The 24,622-nt window shown below is 45.2% G+C and overlaps 1 protein-coding gene across 1 annotated transcript in view; it reads right to left on the bottom strand.

The window, feature by feature from the left end:
• Positions 1–24,622, bottom strand: part of MTR (5-methyltetrahydrofolate-homocysteine methyltransferase) — a 1,960,411-nt gene that overhangs the window by 402,229 nt on the left and 1,533,560 nt on the right. Inside the window, exon 27 of the mRNA XM_069607970.1 lies at positions 14,916–14,991. Coding sequence (XP_069464071.1) covers positions 14,916–14,991 — 76 coding nt within the window. The remainder of the gene's footprint in view (positions 1–14,915; positions 14,992–24,622) is intronic.

The following is a 24,622-nucleotide window of genomic DNA, read 5'->3' as shown; positions in this document are numbered from 1 at the left end:
GTCGGTAAGTAATTACAAAGTCGAAATCAGCAAAAAATAAACGCCCATCGGAGATGATTGTGCCTATGCCATCTTCTGGTATTGTAGATTGCGGTGATCTGTGATTACCTTAATGGTGTGCCTTGCTCCTAAGAGATAATGACACCAAGCCTTGAAGGCTGCCTTGATGGCCAAAAGTTCCTTGTCCGTAATGGCGTAATTCTGTTCTGGTGCCGTGAATTTCCGTGACCAAAAGGCCACCGGGTGGAGTTGACTAGTTTCAGGGTCTCTTTGCGAGAGGACCGCTCCCATTGCCAAGCTGGAAGCGTCGGTCTCAACCACGTACGGTAGATCTGGACGAGGGCGTTTCAGGATTGGAGCTGAGATTAATTTTTGCTTTAAGTTCTGGAAGGCTTTTTCCGCCTCTTCTGACCACTGAAAACATTTATTCTTTCGCAGTAAAGAGGTGATGGGATGCACTAGTTGCGAAAAGCCTGGAATAAAGAGACGATAGAAATTTGCGAATCCGAGCATATTCTGAACTCCTTTGATTGAGGTTGGAGAAGGACAGTTAAGGATGGCATCAACCTTTCGCGAATAAATATACTTACACCATGAGGGGTTAGGACAAATCCAAGAAACTCAACCTCAGTAACATGGAAGAAGCATTTTTCTAGTTTTGCATATAGTCTGTGTTGACGAAGTTTGTCCAGAACAGCACGGACATATTTCACATGTTCTTGTTCAGAAGGGGAGTATACCAGAATGTCGTCCATGTATACTACGACACAGACATCGATCAATTCTACCAGGACGTCATTCATGAAATATTGAAACGCTGCTTGGGCATTACAAAAGCCAAAGGGCATCACTTGGTATTCAAATAGCCAGTATTTGGTACGGAAGGCAGTCTTCCATTTGTCCCCTTTCTTAATTCGTACCAGGTGGTACGCTCCTCGAAGGTCTAACTTGGTGTAAATTCGAGCATCTTTAACTTGATCCAATAGTTCAGGAATCAGAGGCAAAGGGTAACGGTTTTTAACAGTGGGTTGGTTCAATGCGCGGTAGTCGATACAAGTCCTAAGGTCTCCTTCCTTCTTAGGCACGAAGAATAAGGGTGAGGCTGCCGGGGACTTAGACGGGCGGATAAAACCGTTTGCCAGGAACTGGTCTAAATACTTTTTTAAAATCCAGATTTTCAGGCTCAGTGAGCGCATAGATTCGACCGCATGGAATCTGTGCGCCTGGTATAAGGTCGATCTGACAGTTGTATGGTCTGTGGGGGGGGGGGGAAAGAGTGTTGGCTTGATCCTTCTGGAAGACATCCTGATAGTCTTGGTATACCTGGGGTAGCGGATTTGTTACTCATGATCGTTGTCACTTCTTTGGCCAAAGGTTCTTCAGCTTAATAGCAGGTTTAAGCACATTCGACTGAGAAGTTCAGCCTCTTAACACGCCAGTCGATGCAAGGATTGTGTGATTCTAGCCAAGGCATTCCCAGAATTATTTGGAATTGTGGAGCCTTGGTTAAATCGAACACAATGGCTTCCCGATGCCCATCTTGGCACAAAAGTGTCAACTCTGTCGTTTAATGTGGTACCGGTCCCAAGGAGATCTCTGTTCCGTCGACAGTGGTGACTAAGTCAGTTGTTGCCTTTTCGCAAAGAGGAAGATTCATCCTTGTAGCCAATTCTTGATCCATATAATTACCGATGGCTCCGCTGTCGATATATGCTCTGACTGCATGAATTCGAGACGGCTGTTGGTGACTTATGAGAATCATTGGCAAGGCTCGGTGCAAGGTCTGGGAGTCCTTCTTTTTGCTCGACAAGCAGACCTCTACGCTTATCGGGCAGGGAAGTTTTCCGGCTCTGGCTCTACCTCAACCTTGCCGGCTACCCCTACTGCTTTCTGGGGTGCTTTCACTGGGCACTCTCGGAGGAAATGGCCGGCTGACCCGCTATACAAGCACAACTGTTGTTGCCTTCTCTTGTTTTAACACCCAACAGTGAGTTCTGCGGGAGCTCATTCTGCTGTGACTGCATACGGTACAGAAATGCTGAAGTGAGGAATCAGACAACTAAGAGCAAGGTAAGATACCAAATAAGCCAGGGTGAGCGATGTTAAACCACGAGGCATTAATATTTAGCTAAAGGGAAGTAATAGAAAAACGCGAGACAAACATATGGTGCCTTTGGCAAGGTACACTGTAATCTGTGTAACAGCAGAAAGTGATATCTATCGCTAGCGCGGAGTGATAAAAACAGTGTGAGAATGAGAAATACAAGCTGCATGTGGCATAGTGTAAAAGCAATAAGAGAATGCCACGCGGGACGTCAATAATGCGAGTGACAAAATAGTGAGACGAAACGGTTTTTCTGTATTGTTTTCAGTAATTGCAAAAGGAATGAAGACACGCTGTGAATATATCCACGAGGTGTCGACTAATTAAGAATCCTCTCGAAATAACATCAATCCTCACTTGCGAGTATTTATACCAACGCAAGGTAAGGTTAAAACATAAATGAACTCATGAGGAATGCACATGCATAAATATGTGGACGTTCTGAATAGAATTCACGACCATTGTTCAACACTAAAACGGTTGTCAATATTACCCCGATACAGGAGATCCAACAACAAGATGATGATCCCTCATTAAAACCCATGAAATGACCATTGGATATCTATAATGAGAAACATCTGACATAAGAAAAAGTGAGTACTTAAACCTTTTGTTAACCATGGCATGTGCGATCAAGGTTAAGCTATTTAAAGGGGTGCCAGGGGTATTTATAAGCATGGTCCTTCTCTTTACTCTGTAGGAAAAAGATAAAGCTGACGGATTACCAGACAGAGGGTATATATGGGATTTTGCGCAGAATATCTGTACTCCCCTCCAACAATAGTGTATCGGGGTGAGTACGATATTGGTAACAACGCAAGAAGTTACTTCTCTACTTTAATTGAAATATGAAATTAAGTAAAGATGACAATGAGAAACAAAGATACTATGTGGTATTATTGTATGTTTTTTAGATTACGTTGCTCACCCCATCCATCTGCGAGGCAATACACAGTGGGTAGTTGACCTCGGTCCTGACAAACGTGGAATAACTGAAGGGCAAGAGATGTTACGCCCCATTTAATACCAACCGAAACACATGTCGACTATGGAGATCTCCTGCAATAAATACAGAGGGACACACCTGTAAGCTAGATATGGTGCAAGCACATATTGATTGAACTGTATGATATGGTGATATTGTTAATGACACCGTTTTTATTTACAAAGTAGAGAGATTGTTTGTATGAATGCATGAAAGTGTATGAATGATGGAACAAAGGTTATGAGCTTTTTTATGAATATTGATTTTTTATTTAATTATATGTGATGCATTAAAATAATTTTCTGTGAATTAATGAAAAAAGTTATAGTACATTGTCATCTTTTATCTATTGGTCCAGTTTTTGCTATAATGCCTGCACAACAAGCCCTTCCAGAGAAGGGTGAGAATCCAGAAAAGATGGGTCGCCTCTACTTCCCCGTAAAGTTAGAGTTGACTGGGGGAATGGAGCAGGGATACTGCCACCAGGAGGTGTAAGAAAGGCATGGTATCAAGAATAATATACAAGTGATCACAATTCAAGGGTGTTTATTAAACTGTACACGTAGGTTGGGGAAAAACGCCTAATCTAAACCTAAATCTAAGATGGGAGCAAGCTACGACCATCAAATAATAAGGCAGTCCTAGTGGCGTTGTGTCAAATAAAAGGGCCTATACTAAGAAAACCCTATTTCCAGTCCTTACGCTAATACAAAAAGAGTGTGGGATAGGGTTCACAAAAAAGAAACAAGTGTTCACAAATGATAAGTAAGGATGAGTTAGCCGGGGGTCTCCCTTCCACATGTTTTGAGCATGGGAAAAGGCGGGACTACTGAGCATAGCACACACTCGAGCTTTCCCAGCACGAGAGAACAGTTCTGCTTCACGTATCAGGACCTTCGGTGGTTAAGTCTCTTTTCTACAAAAAGTTTCTTGCCCCCAAGAACTTGACGGGTTTCAAAATTAAACAAAAGAAGTTATGTTCCAAATGTACATTGGGTGATGCCTTCACCACTGGATCCCCCTCTTTCAAGCGCAGACCCCTCAAACGGTTCTTATCAATATCAGGATCTATGTAGGTTGTCTCTCATATTTACGAGGATCTGACAGGTTCAAATAAACAAACAGTCATTTCGGATTGCACTTGGGGTGACGATTCTTCACCCTTGGGTCTCCCTCTTCTGGGCTTAGACCCCTCTCGAATATCAGCCTCCCTCCGTCGGGTTCAGTCTGGCTTGAATTCTAAATATTTCTTATTCTTGCCTTCATGTGTCGATGGGGTGATGGTTTAACACCCCCTTGATTCCCCTCTTCTGGCTCAGATCTTTCTCCAATATTGGCCTCCTTCCGCCGGGTTCAGTCTGGCTCTCATTCGTATGCTTTCCTCTTGCTTTCACAGTTCTTTGGGTGACACCTTTTCACCCTTGGAAATTCCTCTTCTGGGATCAGATCCTTCTGAAATCTCAGCCTTCCTCCGTCCGGTTCACTATGGCCTTTCCAGGCAATTTCACCTGTGACACTCACAAGTCTTAATGTCTTTTTAGCAGTTCAACGTGGACAGCCCTCTGCCGGGTTCACTTTTGTCAACACACTGTTTCTTGGGTATTTAGACCTCGCCCCTCTTTATTGGCATCCCTCCGCAGAGGTATCATCAGGTAATAATGTGCCTATATATATATGGTTGTTGTATATAATGTCACCGGGAAAAGTTTGTGGCGACATTATATAGGTGACCATAGAAATAGGGAGATGGGGGTGGGGGTTGCAGGGGAGTGGGGTTTGTCCCCCGCATGCTCCACGTAATAATGTCTCTGCAAAAAAGAGCCTTTTGTCAGCGAATGTTTTGCATGGCAACATTTTTGCGGGGACATTATTACATGGAACCTCTGCAGGTTTCACTCTTGCCATTTCACAATTCCTTTTCCTTTCTTCTGATGCAGGATTTACTTCCCTTTTCAATGGTTTGTCGGTCAAAGACTTTCGAATGTACAGGGATTTTGCTAGACCCCTGTATGACCACTTTGACCTTTCCCTTGCGGCCCCCCTAGGGCCTTCTCCTATCAGTAGTTTTATTCTACACGGGATCAACCAGAGTCTCTCGACTTAGCACCCACGTGGTGCCAGAACCCTTTGCAGCTCGTCTTCCCTTAACAATTTACAGTTCTTTGAACTTTCTTTAATGTGCCACTTTGCAACTTTCATTCAACACAGTTTGGCTTCTTCGACTCACCGGCTGTAATGAACCGCTTGGCTTTTCACTATATCTGGATTCAAGGCCGGTGCCACAGTAGCAGGCGGCTACCTCTGTCCTGCTTATCAGCATAGGTACGATCTGTGCACCGTTGACATCCACTGCAACACACTATGGCTATTGTTCGCGGTCTAACGTTTCCTTCCACTGAGGTCTTGTGGGTCTGGGTCGAAAAGGGCAAGGTTGCTTCTCTCCTGGTCAACCTCTCGCCACCTTTCTCCTCCGAACTCGCTATGCTTGGATAGTTGTCTCGTTGTGCGGTCTGCCTTGCTTGTATTGTGCACCCGAGCCGCCATCAGGGTCGCGTTTATGTTTCTTCATATATAGGCATTTCTGTCCATTTTGCCTGCGTGACACAGGCAAAATGGAAAGAAATACCCATTTTTTAAAAACATTTTTATTTTATTTCTTTTTTTTGCAATGAGCAGCCATGGTGGGGCTTGGGGCATCCGGGGGTACCGGCCCGAAAGAAGGGCCGGGCTGGAACAACCGTTGGAGCCCAGGCCGACCCAGGCCTCGCCCACCTCTACACCAACCTAAACTCCTCCTGCAACAAAGTAGAACAAATTGGGCAGGTGGTCATAGCACCTTGCTTAACTAACTTCAATAACCACATCATTAAACTGTCTCAGGTCTCTACTTCCTCGTTCAAGAACATGCTACCTGACAATACCCTGCCCTTAGTCCAAATCCTTTAACATGAAATAGAATCAAATGACATCAGTCCAGCTGCCATAAATGCACAATGTGCCATGATTCCAGTCAACCGATCATTTCCTTAACTTCTCTTTATCTCAAGGACCGGTTCCAGACCTGTAGAAGGGCCTGTTCATCACCAGTCTACTTAAACTTTATTTGGACTCCATGAGTATCAACCTACTGTCCTTTGGAGTGCCAAAATCCTCAAACAAGTCCAGGAACATGTGGATAAACCACATCTGTCAGTCTGGGTTCAGACCTAAATACAGCACCAAATCGGATAGGATGAATGCCTGGAATTACATATCAGCAGAGGACTAAGAAGTCTTAATGCATATCTTACTAGACATGTTGGCTACTTTTGGCACCGTCGCCACATACCTACTGGAAAGGATGGAGAAGAATGTCAGTGTTTCTGCTACCCTTCCTGCAAGGTTTCAAAGACATTATAGCAAACAGAAATCGAATAAGGTTCAGCAACTTCCCCTCTCTCTTCTGTCGCCTATGACGTCTCACAAGTGTCCCTCGCTTTACACTTATACTCAACATCTTTATGGAAACCCTCATGAAACATCTGCAAGGCCGTCACATCAATTTCCATTCATATGCAGAGGACAAACACATTTATATGCACGTAACCAATGCGTAAAACCTATACCTTTAGGCATCGAAAGGCCTTCCGGCACTGAGAGTGAATGCACTTCAACTAGTGAAAAAACAGAAACCCTCCTTCTTGATCCCAAACGCCATCTTAAAAGATTTTCACCACTTTTCCTCTCACCACCTTCTTTGGATTCCATATCCACATCTGTATGAAAAGCAAAAGCCTTGGCGTCATCTGTGATGCTGACCTCAGTGTACACTCAAATTGGGGCTGTGCTTAAATGATGCTTCTACAACATCAAATCCCTCAGGAAAATCCTGCAATTTGTTCCTCAAGAAAACAACGCTGCACTGGTTTGATCCTTCCAACCCCCGCCTATACTAAGCCAACCCTCTGTATACCAACCTCCCCAATTTTCAAATCTATTAAGTTCAATCCGTTCAAACTGCAGCCAGAAAGCTCATCACATGTATACACAAATATCTGCCAGTCCCATTCTAAGAAAACTCCTCTGGCTGCTGCTTATGAAACAAATTGCCTTCAGAATTCTTTGTTCAACCTCTAAGTGGCATCACAACGCAGTTCTGGCCCCAAGTCAACACCCTGCAATGTATTTCCTGCTTTGCTATGCACATGGGCACAAGCAGAAAATACACCAGCAGCTGACTAGGACACACTTGTGAATAACAAATAAAACCACACACTGAGCTCAATTCTGTGCAGCTTCCAGCCAAACTGGCGCAACCTTTCATACTTTTGTTTTGTTTAACCAGCTTTATTGGACCATTATTGGAAAGAACGATCTGCATATAGTTACCGAATGTTAGATTTGCATTTTTAACCCATATCCAACCTCCTCTCTCCCCTGTGTATATTCCTTAATTATATTTATTTATTTATAATAGCATATGTAGCAAAACCCATAAAATGAATTGTTGCTAGATGCTCCAGTGAGCAATAGAGGAGGGAGAAGCAGGAAAGCAGAGAGGAAGAGGAGTCGGGATGGTTTTCTGAACTAATCCAGACAATGGAGAAAGGGGCAGGAAAAAAGCAGGGACAAGCCAGGTTTGAGTAGCCTTTTGAGTTAGCCTGGCTAATCAGACGGCAAGCCTGTTCTAGAGGGAGGGAGTAGCAACCAGAAATCTTCTGTCCTATTTGCTTGAAGGCTTTGACATGGACACTTTCAGGAGGAGATTACTTAAGAAAATGCAGGTCTTTCTGCAGAGATTGTGTGTCTGTGGCTTTCAGGGCTGATGGCACAGATACAGGATTAGGTGCCAAAACCACCAATCTGTGATTTGACCCCAAATGGTTAAGCTGTTTTAAGAGACTTTTCTTTTAATTTAATTAATTGTTTGTATCCAGTTTTATTGTACTTGTTTAACTTAAGCACATTGTATTGTTTTTTTATTTTATTTGTATATGTTCATAGCCTGTACAGAGCTCCGAGACCTTTGTGACTGGTTCGTGTTTTTTAAAAACTGTAAATAAATAAAAGTCTGTCGTAAAAAAGTCTGTCGTAGTTAAGGCCTTTGTTAAGATGACCTTGTTATGCCATTTGTGAATGCCTTCACAATTTTTTGGGTGTTTGTGTACCACACAAGGTTTTTTCATGACTTTTCTTTCGAGAATCCTAAGAGGTTTGTTTTTGAGGAGCAGTGTCTGTGAACAATGGGATGCACAGAGTGAGGTTTCCTAATAACTTTTTAGCAGTATTTATTGGCTTGGTCACCTAGTGCTCAGTTCAGAGGTCATTTTGGCCTATTGTTTCTCCACTTGTATGGAGTCTACCACCAAAACGAAAGCAGTCTACTTACCGCCCTCAGTGGCATACAGTACTCTGTGCCTTTTCTTTCTTGCCTTAAGTATCTTTTCCCTAAAACTTCCACAGGCATTACACTTGTTCCCGGCATGGTCCAGTAGAAGACAACTGTTGCACACAGGGTATTTGAAAATTCAAGGGAAAAAGTGGTTGAAAACAGTGAACCTGAAAAGTAGGTTTGACCGCGGCATTTAGTAACTGAACAGAGGGGAAATCAAATTATCAAAAAAGACATGCAATACTTACCATAACAGCATTTCTAATGATTGTATCTGCTTAGATTCACATGCTGTGCATATAGTCCAACATCTAGTGGTAACCGCAGAGTATTGCATTTTGTCTTTCGAGGATCGAAAGGGGACGTCAGCATAGGCGTGTCTGTAACACTATCCCTAACGTGACGTGTAGTGTGCCCAGAAATCCTCACGCGTCAGGTCCCTCGATTTTATTTTTTCTGCCGTGAGGGAGCCTTATGACTATCGTGAGCGACTACAGAAGGAGAGAAGCAGTAATACTTCTATGTTCCTTCCATCCGAGCGGGGAGGAAGGGTGGGCGCATGTGAATCCAAGCAGATACAATCATCATAAATGCTATTAGGGTAAGTAATGCATGTCTTCTGATGCTTGTTAATCTGCTTTGAATCACATGCTGTGCATAGACTAGCGAGCAGTACCCAGTGTTGGAGGAGGGATGCGAGAAGGAACGGTAGTGAAAAGATGTCTTAGTACCGATTGTCCCACCTGAGAATGAGACTTGAGGCGAGTGTCTAGGCAATAGTGTTTTATAAGGGTGTGTACAGAAATCCAGGTTGCCGCTCTGCAAATGGACTTGAGAGGAACATTTGCAATGAATGCAATGGAAGCCCCCGTGCCTCGAGTAGAGTGTGCTCTAGGCTTGAAGTGCAGTTCTCTCTTGGCAAGTTTGTAGCAGAGTGTGATGCAGTTGACAATCCACTTAGAGATAGCCGATTTAGAGTCCCCTTCTCTACCAGCTGTCAATTAAATGAAAAACTGGATTGTTTTCCTTAGTGGTTTAGTTCTTTCCAGATAGTACATGACTGCCCTGCGCACATCTAGAGTGTGTGTAGGCTTTTTTCTGCCACGTTGGTAGGGTTCTGGAAGAATGTAGGCAGTTCTATAGACTGGTTCACTTGGAACTTTGAAATGAGCTTAGGCGCAAACCTTGAGTGAGCGCACAGAATTACCTTATCTCTGTGAATTGTGACAAATGGGTCTAGAACAGAAAGGGCCTGTAGTTCACTAACTCTTAGCATGGAAGTGACTGCACCCAGGAAGGCTGTCCTGTAAGTGAGTGCTTTTAGGCTTGCTTTGTGCATAGGTTCAAAGGGAGACCCCTGTAAGTCTGGTTAACACTACATTAAGGTCCCATCCGGGAGCCGGGTTGGAAATGGGAGGATACATTCTCTTAACCCCTTCCATAAAAGCTTGAATCACTGGGATCTTCCACCAAGACACTTTCTGCTGGGACGCAGCAATGTGAACCTTCAGGGAATTGAATACAAGACCTGAGTCCAGCAGGTGAGTCCGGTATAACACAATATGTGTAGGGGAACATTCAATGGGATTGATGTCCTTGGCATTACACCATATGACAAAGCGTTTCGATTTATTGGAGTAGCAATGTCTGGTGTTAGGTTTCTTTGCCTCTCTTAGTATATCCATGCATCTCTGAGGAAGCTGGAGATGTCCAAATTCTAAGATATCAGGAGCCGGGCCGCTAAATTGAGAGTTTGCGGGCATGGATAGACCGTTTCCCCCCCTGTCCTGAGAGTGCATGTTTTAAGGGCAAGGCAGCTTCATCGGAGGAAAGAGACATTTCCATCAGATGGGAGAACCAGGGTTGGCGTGCCCATAATGGGGCCACCAAAATCATGGTCACTGGTTTGTGGTGCATCTTGTGCACAATCTTGTTGAGTAGGGGAGTTGGGGGGAAAAGCGTAAACAAATCTCCCTGTCCATGTTATCTAGAGACCGTTCCCCCTTGGATTGGGTCTGAGGGTACCTGGAAGCGTAATCTGGGCATTTTGAGATTTCCAGAGTTGCGTACAAGTCAATCTCTGGGAAACCTCATTCTGCGAAAACATTGGAGACGATGTCTTCACGTAGTTGCCATTCGTACACTAAGGGCAGTGGGAAGACTCGGCTGAGCATGTCTGCCAGAAGACTGAGTTCCACTGGAACGCGTTGAGACAATAGAAACATCTTGCGTTTGAGAGCCCACTTCCAAATGTTTTGAGATACTTTGGACAGCCCTGGAGAGTGAGTGCCCCCCTGTTTATTTAGGTAGTACATGGCTGTGGTGCTGTCCGTGAGGACCAGTACTGTCTTCCCTTGTAGCTGTGCCTGAAAGGCTTTCATTGCTTTGAACACAGCTAGTTGTTGCAATAGGTTTATGTGGTTGGAAGCTACCGCTGGGTGCCAAACCCTGTGCACTGTCTGATGAAGAAGGTGAGGCCCCCCCCCCCCGGCCTCCACCCGTGAGGGATGTGTCCGTTGTGAGAGTGGCTTCTACTGCAGGGGAGAGAACAAGGGCTACCGAGACAACCATTAGATCGTCCCATAGTCCGCCGGATTGATACCATAGGCTGTTTAGCCACTCTTCCATGGGGCGCAAACGCATGTGAGTAACCAAGTAAATGCAGGATGCCATCATACGTAGCAGTCACATGGCCTTGCGTACCGTCACCTCGCGACCGGCTACATACGGAGGGATTTGAAACAGCATGTTTTGAACCATCTCGTTGGAGGGGAAGATGAGCCCGTCTTCTGTCCGAATAAGAGCCCCTAGAAACTGCTGGACTTGACTGGGGTCGTGGCTGGATTTCTTCTCGTTTATGGTTAATCCCAGACTGAATAACAGGTTGACCGTCCTTTGAGTATTTGCTAGGCATGTTTCATAGGATTCCCTATTATGAGCCAGTCGTCGAGGTAAGGATAAACTGTGATGGACGGCCTGTGCAGGTGAGCCGCTGCCACTGCCAGTACCTTTGTAAATACCCTTGGGGCTGAGGCAATGCCGAAGGGAAGGACCTTGAGCTGATAGTGCTTGCCCTCTCTCATGAAACGTAGGTACTCTGTGTGCTGGCAACATTGAAATATAAAAGTATGCATCTTTCATGTCCAATGTTGCCATTTAATCCCCCTTCACGAGAAGAGGAATTACTTCTTGCAGCATCACCATACAAACCTTTTGGGGTTTGACAAACTTGTTTGCTGGGCGCAAGTCTAGCACAGGGTGCATGGTTCGATCCTGTTTGGGTACAAGGAAGTACACTCAATAAATACTCTGGACGGCTTTGATGGTGCTCTTTTCCAGCAGGATCCTGACCTCTTGTAGCAGGATCTGGAGGTGTTCCAGTGTCAGGCGCCTGGATCATGGGCGTCTGTACCGAGGTGGCCAGCTGAACTCTATACAGTACCCGTGGGTGACTGTCTTGAGCACCCACTGGTCCGATGTGATCCCCTACCATGCATGCATAAAAGATGTTAATCGTCTCCCGACCGGGGAGGCATAGGAGGGGACCCGGACTAGAGAGTCGTTTTTGACCAGAGGCTGGGGAGCCTCTATGGGTGGCATTGCGACCCCTTGCCTTTCCCCGACGTTGTCCAATGGGAGGGTAAGTAGTGGGGGTGTTAGAACTTTGTCCCTAAGACCAATTGTTCCCTGGGAACGTTGATAGGATTGCCCATGAAAGAAGCAGCGAGAACTTCCCCACTCTTTGTTGAAAAGGTCTCTGGGTAATTTGGTTCAAGGACTTGAGGGTCTCATGTTCTTTTTTGGCGGTCTCCAGTGCCTTGTCCACCGCTTTTCCAAACCGATTGGTATCTTCTATGGGTTTGTTAATCAATGATGCCCGAGTCTCGTGTTGAAACCCGGAATCTTTTAGCCAGCCATTGTGTTCTTTAACAGGGTATCTTGTGCCAGGGAGCGACCAGCTGTTTCAGCAGCATCCAAGGTATTCTTGAGAATGTTGTGATTAACACGTTTGCCCTCCACTACAATTGCCAGTAGGTGGGTGTGCACTGGTTCTGCAACTTCCTGCAGACCCTCTTGCAGTAGGTTCCACTGGACATCTGAATAGCCAGCCAATAGGGATGTATTATAGGCTATGCGTGTGGATTAAGCCGAAGCAGTGGTGATTCTTTTCCCCAGAGCATATAACCTTTTACACTCTTTGACTGGTGGCGACTCGCCTGTAGACAAAGGGTCCCCTCCCTTTTCCCCGTGGTCGTGACCACCAGAGAGTCTGGTGTAGCATGACCTCTGATATATAGGGAATCAGTTGGGGAGGGCCAAAATAGTTTCTCCACTCTGGGATTCACAGCTCTAGTCTGAGAGGGTGTAAATAAAGAGGGGGCTATACACCTCTTGATGGAATTGAGAAGGGGAATAGCTTGGCTAGACGGAGGCTTCTCTTTTAAAATGCTCTCCACGAAATCTGAGTCTATTACAGCCTCCTGTGTGGCTATCTGGAAGTGCTCTGCCACCTTTCTGAGAATAGCATTAAACACCATTTGGTCATTCACAGGAGAGGCCTGACGCACAGGGGGAGACGATGGAGAGTCAGGGCCAATGACATCCTGGTCCGGGGTTGGAGTCAGGGATAGCCATGGTGGGTTCTCACCAACAGGTTGGTCATCTCCCCAATTCGGGGTGTGATCATGAGGATCATCGAAAAGATCATCCCCCTGTGCATAAGGGTCCTGTGCATAAGAGTCAGGAGGAAGCTTTTCAGGGTCTGAAAGATCTAAGACCTCCTCATGGAGAGGGTCTGATGTCCTCTGGTATTTAGTTACTCTGGGTACAACATAAGGGATCTTTTCACAAGGCCTTTTTGGGGTAAATCTCTCTGAAAAATCTACACATTTTTCTAGGATGTTCATACAACCCCTCATATTTCTCCCTAGTCCATTTAGATGACCCATGACGTGTCTAAAGGGGGAAAGGAATCCTCTAGAGGATCCTGTAGTCTAGAACGTCAAGCTTTTTCAATGGGAGTCTTTGTCATGACCCTTGCCCCTTGCCCAAGTGCACCAGTGAAGTAACTTGGTCGCTGCTTGCCCCCCACATCTACGTGCCCCTGCCACGAGGAGTAGGACGGAGAATCCACCTTTTACAATATTAAGACCCATCTTTAACCAGAGGCCTTACCAAGGGACAGGAGAGGGTTCGAGAGTGCAAATCATCCAACCAGGGCTGGGTGGCGTCCCCGTGGATACCAGGTGAGTGTAACAGTCTTAGACAAAGACTGGGGACTCTCTGTAAATTCTGGTCGGTCTTTAGGGTGTTCTGGGGTCTCTTTTGACGTACTTTTAGGCCTATCCAGCCCTTCCGGGCATTCATATGCGTCTTTCGACGTATCCTTGTGTTTACCAGCCGCCGAGACAATCTTTGACAGGTTTTTGCTGATGGTCGGCATTACGGGAAGGAGTTTAGGCTGAGACTGTGGCTGCGTCGAAAAATTTGGCGCAACCAGAGTTTTCTTGAGCGTCGTCACGCCCTTAGAAGGAGCGTCTATGTGAGATTTGGTGCTGGCGCCCTTAGTTATAGAATGCCTGGACGCATGCCGCTGACGCGGTTGCGGGGAGTACTACGGATCCTGAGAATCGGCGGGTGTCACCGATACACCCGACGCACCCATTGGCGCCTTTGACAGCTTCGACTGAGAAACCAAAGCGGTACCGGGGGTTGTGTATTTAGTCCCATGTGCGTCCTCGTCGCAGCCGTCGAAGTCTGTTTTTCTGTCTTCGGCGTGGTTCAGTAATCGTCGAAGAGTGGACGAATGTTGTATAAATGACCAAAGGTCAGGATTTTTACAAATTGCAATTTTAGATAGAGCTCTGCATAAGGCTACCAGCTTGCTGGCCGGAAAAAAACAATCTGAGGGACTTTGACGCGTGTGGATTTCTGGGTACACTGCCCTACTAAAAAAAAAAGTCTTTGAAGTCAGTCAGGGTATTGATGTTGTGCCGATGCCAGGTTCTGTGGCCTTCTTTTTCTGCCGTTTCACTTCTGTTAGTCTATTCCACGACTGAGGAAATGGCAGAAAAATACATTATGAAGATACGACTACTTTCAGGAGCATTGTGGAGTACATGTACATCAAAGAAAAATCGTATTGATGATCGCTGATGCAGAGTACAAAACCGCAAGTAAACAAAGCAAAATTCTTCACACCACTAAACTGACGAACTATGCATAGCATGCATTTCTGAAACAGATGCACAAGCTATACACACCAGCTTTATAACATCCAGCATCAGCGGCTTCCATGACAGAACTGGTTATGGCATCCCAATTATGCCCTGTGATGGCTGTTTAAATAATTATTGGTGCAGGGATTACCTGGAGCTATTTCAGAGATGAGAAATATGTGGGTGGAAAAGGCATCTATTACAAATTGTTTTGTAAGTGGAAAGGGAGGTACCAACCTGGTGGAGTTTCTGATAACCAATCAATAAATAATCCTTTGGTTCTTGCTTGCTCCAATGTCAAATATCTTCTTTCCTGTACAAAATCATAATTAAAAGGTTTAGCCAAACAAACGTTTTAATTTCTCTATTTTCAGGCATTAAAGAGGAGCACTGAGTAAAGTAATTTTTCGACTCCTGAATCTAGTTGCTGAGAAGTGCTTTTAGTCCATTTTGCAGACAATAATGAGCTTGTGAATCCCCAAAGTGAATTTGACAGTGTCTTTGTCGTAGACTAGTGTGCAACATGTATGCCAATAGGATTACTAGCCAGACCACAATGCACTGTACAGGTGTCATTTTCTTCAGGCCTTCCATTTCAGATTCTGAGCCTGTAATTCATCCCTTTGGACACATGAAGCCACTATGAAGGTCTGTCTGGGTGTCCCCTGAACATCAGGTGGCTGAGTGGTTGGTCCTCTCAGCCACTCATCCCTCTTTTGATAGCATGCGAGTCATTCAGTTAGGGAATGTCCCAGTTATCAGAACTTTGGGACAAATCAATTGTTAAAAGGCACATCACATACAAGTGTAGCAATTAACATTGCTGTGAATTTCTTAATCTTTAACTCTCACACCAAAGTTCAACCGGGGAGAGGAATCTAAATAAAGAGTTGATGACCAAGCTGCCTCTGAAGAATGAGGCCCAAGCTCCAAATCAAACTTTCAAATGACAACTTCCTGTCTATTATGCATGACCCATTACGCTTCAAATTTTTCTGAATTGAATATTATACACATTTCCAAAATACAGAATGAATGCCACATATGCATAATTATATGGACTCTGTTGACCTGGAAGACAACAAAGTGCCTGGTAGTAGTTGGTGACAAGCCAACTAGGTACTTCAAGACCACAAGCAAAACAAATAACTTACAGCAGTTACTATGACTGACGTCAATGACATTCATGCAATATAAGTGTAGCAGGTGCAGTTACAAGTATGCCTGCTGAATGAAATGGGTTAGTGGGATCCATACTGATATTGTGTGTGATTCGGCACAAGACCCCTTTTTAACAACAACCTACTCAATCAGAGCTTGGACTGTCCGCTCGCGGGCAATGATGGTAACACATATGCTTGTGGGAGATGGACCGAATGCAAGAGATCTGGCCCTTACTCTTGCAGTAACAAGATTTCAAATGCTCCTTCAAGTATGTAAGACCCAGTGAATAAGAAAGAGTTGGAAAAGAAGACCCTGCAGACCCCTCCCTCGGATGTGACACTGGTTATGAGTGATGTGGAGAAAAATTGAAAGGTGCCCCATATACTTCCAGGACAGATAGAAACTGAAGTAAACCAAGTGTGACAAAGTTCCATTAACACCCAAACCTTTGGGTGTAGAATGGCACTGGGGAGCAGGGCAACCCACCTGCAATGAAAAGGGCTACCTGGAGTGTAAAGACTGGAGTGCGTTATCTGTATTTTTGCCCCCTACACAGTTAGGGTAGAAGCACAAAGCACCCTAGACAAGGTTCTCTTATGTGGTAGAAATGGACGAGCCACCAAGGCAGAGACTCAAGGGAGGTGATTGTTAGGGAGAATTCTCTGTTAAGGCTAATTTCCCAAACCTAGTGAGTCCCCCAGGAGCTTTGCTGGATTTTTAGGGTTTATTTTTTTCTCTCCTGCTAAGAGTGAGACTCTTTCTCCCACTCTTAGACATGATGTGAGGTGTTCCTTTGACTTTGAATGTGTTTTATGGGCTATGTGGTCCTTTACCCCATAGGGCTTCATATGTTTTTGGTATGTGGGTTACACAGCACCCTCAGTGCAGTAACCCAGGGGTGTCATAGTGACCCCCAAACATAGACTCCATACCCTGGGACTGTCTCCCAGGGCATGTAAAGTCACCATTGGCTTTACTAGTCCCAAATTATGAACAGAAACCAGTACAAACCATCATATTGTGGACGTACTGGTTGAGGCAATTCGATTGCCCCGGGGTCTGTTGTTCGAGGGGGCACGTCCCCGTCCCCCCTGATCGAGTTTTGGCTGGTGGCAGTGGATACTACTTTTTATATTCGACCGCGAATATTTTCCTATGGGATTTTCCCATTGTTCGAGGCTACTACTTTTTTTAATATAGCCTCGAACATACCGCCGGTTTATTAAATTAATATAAAATCCCTGGTTGGTAATTTTTGCCGAAACTCGGTTCCAAAATGGTTTTTGTGTTCGCTTCTGTGACTACAACCCAAGTGGGGCCCTTTGTTCCACTTTTTGGCGGGCTTCTCCACAGAAGCCTCCAAAAGTGGTGCCACTCTGTCTGGGTACCACAGGGGGCGTGGGAGGGGGGTTTAGGCACCCTGGACTGAGTTGCCTTGGCAACTCAAGTCGCACTCTTGTGTGATTGGCCCAAGTGGTGAGCCGCCCGGCTCACCACTTAGCATGTTTGATTGACAGCAAGGCTGAATGAATGGGGGTTTGCTGCATAAAAGCAGGGCTTTGGTGACTGGAACTTCAGATGTCGCCACAGGACCTAAAGAATCCGAAGAGGGAGAAGCTGAGCCGACCTGAAATGACGACACCACTGGTGGAGCCCTGCTGAACCGTCTCATCACTTTTCCCGACGACAGAGGAGATCTCCAGCCCGGAGAGTCTTCTTCCTTTGACTGGTGGGGATAACCAGTTTGCCCGTCCTTTCGCCTTCCCGGATCATCTCGTGGCCGCCTTGCCTGTGTCAAGCACCCCGGCAACCGGGATACCACGGTTTTTCCGCTACCGCGAATAAAAGGGTCTTACCTTTTAACCGGAGAACTCTGCGGCTGGTTTCTTCCCTGGCAGTGCAACGACCTTCAGCTTTCCTCCACTTCGAGACCATCTCTTCCTCTGGACGACGCCGTGACTTGCACCTGCTGCCAGGAACAACTGTCCCCGCTGGAGGATCCTCTCCACTTTGAAGGAACTGTGTCCACCTGGCCTCCCTCGCAACGGTCTGTGTGGGGTGACTCTTAAAGCCTCCACTTATCACTTGGGTTGGCCCTAGGCTGGCTAACTGAACTTTTCTGAGCTGACTTAATTCTTTTCTGAACTCCCTGCAAGACTTTTCAAGACTTTTTAGCTGTGTGATCTTGGGCGCATTGGTGCTCTGTTCTCTCTAAGAGGGAGCCTGGCCTCTGAACTTTTTGCTCACAAGTAGACTTGACTTTCCTGCCTTGCTGGGTGCTTCTAAAGTATTGTGTTGTGTGCTTTTCCTAATTTCTACCTTTTCCCTCACTTTTTCTTAACTTATTGGAGTGCCATCTTTAGTTAAGCGCTCACCTCTGTCTGGAAATAAGTGGTGTTAACTCAGACTTTTCTAATAAGGAATAAGGGATGTACCTCTAGTAATAGTGACTGTGTGTTGAATTTACTTACCTCTTTTTGTGCTAGTGTAAATTACAAGTGTGTCTTTAAATAAATAATTATATACTTTTACACCAAAGCTCTGGTCAGTGTTTGCTTGTACTACTGTTTCTCTGTACCTATTGTGTATACTCTGCATACTGCCTAACTCATCTTGAGAGAAGTCTGACTGCTCAGCCACAGCTACCAGGTAAATCTGGGTGGTACAGACTGCTACCAATTGGGTTTACTGCCAACCACCTGTAGTCCTAAATCTTTTGCAGTGGTCCCTAAGGGAACTGCACAGGTTTCTGCCTAACAGTGATGCAGGCTGGTTCTTAAGTACAGCGAATCCCTAAGCCCACACAAAGGAATGTCCCCACACTATGTTTTGTGAAAACACAGTTCTTTTATATAAAATAAGTTTCAAGTACTTATGTACATCAATAAATAACACACTTTGTACTCGGGCAACACTATCCTAATATTGAAAAATAGATGCACATCTATGTGGTACCACAATATACTTTAGATTCAATGTAGAATGCACCAACTGCTGACAGTTATGAAAAAGCATAGGAACCATAAAGCATTGTATAACAGCATAGATATACTGTAGAAAGGCAGGTTGCATTAGGAACATTGGCATAATGCTTTCTTTAAAGTAGATAGACAATACTGTTTGAGGACTCCCTCCACCTGGACAACCTGTAAGGGGAAAGTTAATGCATACTGTATCTTGTCTATTACAGCCCAGTCCAAATTTCTTTCTTTCTTTTTTGTTAGGCACAAATATTTTCAATAATGATCTGTTTCTTTTCCCACAGAACCCACTACCCCAAAGAACATGGGAAGCCAAAGGAGAACAGGATCCATGATCAATCTGGGACCCCTGGATCATGCCAGAGGATGGAAGATACTCCCTGGCAGGCGAAGTGGTGGAGTTATTTGGCCTTACTCGACGAGACCCCTTGAGGATGGAACCCCTTTAGAAGAAGGAGTCGCTGTGTCACACAACCAAAACCAGACACTCGCAACACAGAATGTATATAGACGTCTCACTCCATTCACGTAGCCTCCAACCAAATGGTGTACCCACAACAAGCATCCCCTGCGAAGGCTCCTGCCAGTCTGGCAGGAGGCAACCCCTGAACCATATATGGTCTTCCACCCAACACCCATTCACGGGGAACGAACAGCTTTTCATGACTGAGAAACAAGGGGGCAGGGCAAAGGAAACAAAGAGGCCACCAGTAGTCATCTTGAATTTGTGCAGGAATCCATTGATTCCTATAGCAGGGGCTGGGCATCCCAAAAATAGAGGATCCTAGAGCCACTATCATATCAGCATGAAGCTGCCACCAGCCATACCCTGCTCTTTGGGCAACAGACATGTGCCCAAAACATACACTAGTTGAACCCCTACCCAAGGGTGCACTAAGGGTATCCCATGAGTACTGTTCACCAAGAACAAAATGAAGAGCTGCACTGCCATGGGTCCAAACTGGACTGCTTTGTAGAAAATAATCGGAACACAGTTTAAGGAGATATAGGACAAGGGCAAGGAGGTCCTATCCCTCCTATGCATTTCCAGCATCACATGGAGGACTTAATGTCACTGTTGAGATGGATTTTCAGAATCTGAGAGGCCTCCTTATGAACAGTGACAAACATTAATGTTTAGTCAAACTCTATCCGGGCAGTGTGACTGAAAAGCAGGTCTTATACTTAGGAAGGCATGAGAGTGGTGAAAGGTTCAGTTAAGCACACACAGAGCACTCGTAATAATAAATTACGCAGAATGTATAAAATACAGTTATTAATTTAGGCCTTAGACAACTTATCAAAGAACCACCACATGGGACACGCTAGAACTTTCACTACTAATAAAAATATTCATCTTGGTGTGCACTGCTAAGAGGAATAACAGTTCACTTTTGAATACAGTTGAAATACCTTTCAATGTACTGCAAGAATAGTAAAGCAAGTGAATAGGGAAATAGAACCAGGTAAGTAATCAAGACTTTCAGAACAAATAGGTTAAGAAGAAAGAAGTTAGCAATTATCATACAAAACATTAGAACTACGTTTCTAACCTTTCCTTCCTAGCTATAAAAGAAAGCTGCTAGTGCCCTAAGAGTCACGGGTCCCAATAAAAGTAATTTTCATGTGGCTAGGAGTCTCTTTAGGAAGATTGCACAAGTGTTGGCTTGAGCCAACAAGTAGTTTTAAGTGTTTCAAAGTTCAGTAAAAACAAGGAGGCAAATCTTTAAAAGACCCTATTCCAATTCAACTACCTGAGGGGAGACCATCCAGAGGAGGACATCAGGGCAAAGTACCACTATTCAAGGCTAGGCAACAGAAAGATAGGACTAGGACACATATCACCCTATGGAGACAGGGGACAAAACACATAGGTTTACTCACCCCCTGTACCCTGATTCGGTCAGGGTCCACTTTTGGAGTTCCTAATATCACTGAGCCATCTGGATTAATGCTTTGGTTCTGCTGGAGGAAGCCCAGGGCTTGCGGCCGCAGAGGGCTTCAGGCCTTAGATTCTTGGGTCTGGCTAGTTTGTGGGTCCGTGCTCCGATGGACTGGATTCTGGACAGCTGGACATTCACAGAACAACTTAGGACCACCACTCTGGGGACGACCTCAGGACTCCCTGAACGTGGTACAGGCTGCGAGCAGTGATGGCCAATTGAAGAAAATGGCAGACGACTATCCACGTTACGGGAACAAAGAAACTGGTCCTGCAAGACACCTCCTTTGTGGTGGAGATCTGCAACTTCAGGGAAATGCTTATTGTTCCATAAGCTGAGGATCTGCAAAGTTCCAACTTAGGACAGCAAGCGTTGCAGCAATGTAGTCCAGGAGGACATCTTGCTAGCTGACAGGATGGTTCTACGACTGTTCTGAGTGCTTCTAGTGGCTGGATCTTCAAGCAGAGTTAGGGACTGGGTGTTCTGACATTTCCAGTGGTCGAAGCACTGATTAAGGTCTTTTTGAGATCTACAGAGAGGTGAGGCTTCACCGGGCAAGTGAAGGAAGGGCTGCTGGTGATCTACCAAAATTGAGTTACGAGGCTACAGCGGAAGATTGGGGCTGAAGTTGCCCCCAGCCCACAAACGGCAAGCATCTGCACCATTCAAACTTGGCACAGGCTGTCCAATCCGGGAAAGCCTCTGGTCACTGAATCAGTCCAGAAACAGACACACTTTGGTATGAATGCTGACTGGCTCCATAAAGACCCAGCCCCTACATCCAACCACACACACAGACTGCCACTTTGCCTGCAAAAGCTGGAGATTTTCCTGGAAAGGGGCTTATTATAGATGGAAAATCAGGCCACTCCAGTGCTGAAAGAAGGTCAAACTACAAGATGTCCAAGGAAAGGCAAAAATCTTGTGGCACGGCCATTTCAGAGTATATAATGATCTAAATGGCATTAAGCCGAAAAAAATCAAAAAATAAAATCAGAAGACTATAAAAAAACTACAAAAGTATCAGCTGCCACCAGCCCATCCTGGACATATCTGCAATTAACTACAAAGTTACCAAAAACAAAATTAGAGACACAATGCGTCTCTACCGCATATCACAGAAGGTGATGTGTACATGTAAAAACAAACAGAGAATTGTATTATGCAGGACAGCGTTCTCCTGCACCGATAGCCATAGGGACTGAACAGTGTAACAAAAACAGATGACAAAAGTCAGGAAAGATTCAACACAATGGCAAAAGTAGGATGTCACATTGATGTCTACGGAGGTTAAGGAGCAAAAAATAAATAAAACGTATTTACAAATAGGTAAAACCTTATATTCCCCATTCGCTCCGTCCATTACCCATTAATGCCTTGCATGCCTAGGGAGGCATCATTTACTGTGTTTTCAAACCCTGTAAACCAGTGTCCTTTCCTTGCTTTCCCTCCAGCATCTCCATCAGAAATATATGACGCAGCCTCAAATTTGAAGGTGCTGTACTTGGAAAATATCCACAGATTCGCCTTCCTGTATGCCTGCCCATACCCCTGCTCACCCTTACTCTGCTGCAGCTCCCTAGCTCCATCAATGCACACTCTGGCCCGCGGCCATGACACAAAAAACTGCCAAAAGTAAAGAGGGCTCTACTCAAAGCCATCTTTAATTTCTGTGTGGCATGCCTCATGTGATCCTTGAGCAAGTGGTTGCAAGCACACTGGAAGGGTGTTGCCAGGGGCATCAGCTATTACCCCTTAGTGACATACAAATAATGTCCCTACTCTCAGTAGTCCGGAAGCCTGGAGAGAAGCCAAGTGAAATTCCTATGGTAGGCAACCAAAACCAATGGTCAGTTGCAGGCCTAAGGGTACGACATTGAATTTATCAGCAAAGCTGCTAGCAAATAAGGCCGGGGAACCTCCTATAGAGACTGTGATCCGTTGAGGGTCCAAGAAAAGGTATAGAGGAGAGGTAGTCAAATACCTCCAACAGCACCTAATGAAGCACCAGTGGTGTCATTGCAGGTGCCGGCGGTGCCAAATGTTCATAGCTGATTAAGGGGACACAATGTTGTTCATATACAAATGCAATGTCCTAAACGTAAAGGGAAATACAGACTGCCACAATACTCAAAACATGAGGATTCCTTTTTGTTTTAGTGATTCTGCCATTTTTTTTATTTTTATTAGGTCTTGTTTCTTCTGCATCCCAGAGAACTTGTCAAGTTGCCAAGTACGCGGCTGGATGGCCAGGCAGTACAAATGTTAATCATATTAGTTATTGTCTCAAAGATGAGTTAATCTTATCCTGTCTCATGAAGGTTTTCTCAGGGAACTGGAACATATAGAATAATAACGATTCATACTTTTAGCATTAGCCAAACGGAAATACAATAGTTGCAAAAGACATGTCCTGGTGTGATTTAGGCGTCAGGTCGAAGGCACAGACAAAATACAGACTCAGGCTTTCTTTTTATCTACTGCCCTTTAGTGAAGTCTTAGGACTGTCGAGTTTGTGACAGAGCGGTCTGCTAGTACAAATAATTACTTCTCTACAGTGGGTGGTGTCTCTCTCACTCCCTCTCCCATTTTTCCCAGGTGAGATGAACATCCAGCAAACTAACAGTTTCTGTGCTTGGTTTAACTCAATAATGGGGACAGCATCATGTATCAATAAGGTAGTTGCAAACATATGTTTCACAGTGAGGAAGCTGCAAGGCCTAGGGTGCCAAGTTGTCTGGTGTCATGAGAAGAACAAGTTACTCTCTTACCTGGTAACTTTCTTTCGATGGGATGGTCCGACGAAGTATTCCATATCTATGACAGTAATCACCACAGCTGTGCTGCTTCGGAACATTTTTGGCGTCTGCGTCCTGCGTCGATGACGGCGATGCACCGTCCTCGAGGACTTCCTCCGACGGCCGACGTCACCCGATGTGATAAGTAGGACGCACAACGCCCGTAGCCTCAGTTGTAGTTTTCTTCCCAGAACGTGTGCCACCAGTCTTCTGCCAGTCTGACACACAAAGCCTTGCGGAAACGTAAGTTGCAATCGCATAAGAAATTCTGTAGCAGGGAAGCGATATGGAATACGTCGTCGGACCATCCCATCGAAAGAACATTACCAGGTAAGAGTAACCTGTTCTTCGAGGGGATTGGGTCCTCCGACGTATTCTATATCTATGACAGACTCCCAAAGCAGTACCAATGCAAGGAGGTGGGAAAAGAATTTAGAAAACAGAAATTTAGCATGCCCAATCAAATTGCAGAGTAAAGGACCGCCTTGCCAAAGGCCAGATCCTGCCCCCGGATGGAATCGAGGGAATAGTGACGTACAAAAGTATGTACCGAAGCCCAGGTGGCTGCATCACAGATGTTGCGAATAGGAACACCCTCTGCAGAGCAGTAGAGGCAGCCATACCCCTGGTAGAATGGGCCCGTAAGCCGACCGGGGAGTCCTTACCCGCCAAGCGGTAACACTCAGAGATAGCCAAAATAATTCAGCAAGACAAAGTCTGTTTCGTCACAGCCTGTCACAAACGCTTTCCAGCGTAACCAATAAAGAGCTGATCGTCCACTCTGACCCGGGACATGCGTGAAATATAAAAGCTTAACACGCTCCTAGGATCAAGTCTATAGAGCCTCTCCTCTTCCTTACCAGGATGTGGAGGAGGATAAAATGCCGGAAGAACAACCTTCTGGCCTAAATGAAATTCCGACACCACCTTCGGAAGAAAAGAAGGACGAGCTCTAAGGACAACCCTGTCCTTATGAAACACAGTGAAGGGTGGTTTAACTGAAAGTGCCTGTAACTCACTCACTCACTCTGCGAGCGGAAGTGACCGCAACTAAAAAT

This window comes from Ambystoma mexicanum, chromosome 4q (assembly GCF_040938575.1).
Source record: "Ambystoma mexicanum isolate Mex_15411 chromosome 4q, UKY_AmexF1_1, whole genome shotgun sequence".
Classification (NCBI taxonomy): domain Eukaryota; kingdom Metazoa; phylum Chordata; class Amphibia; order Caudata; family Ambystomatidae; genus Ambystoma; species Ambystoma mexicanum.
This window is presented reverse-complemented; position numbering and strand designations above follow the sequence as displayed.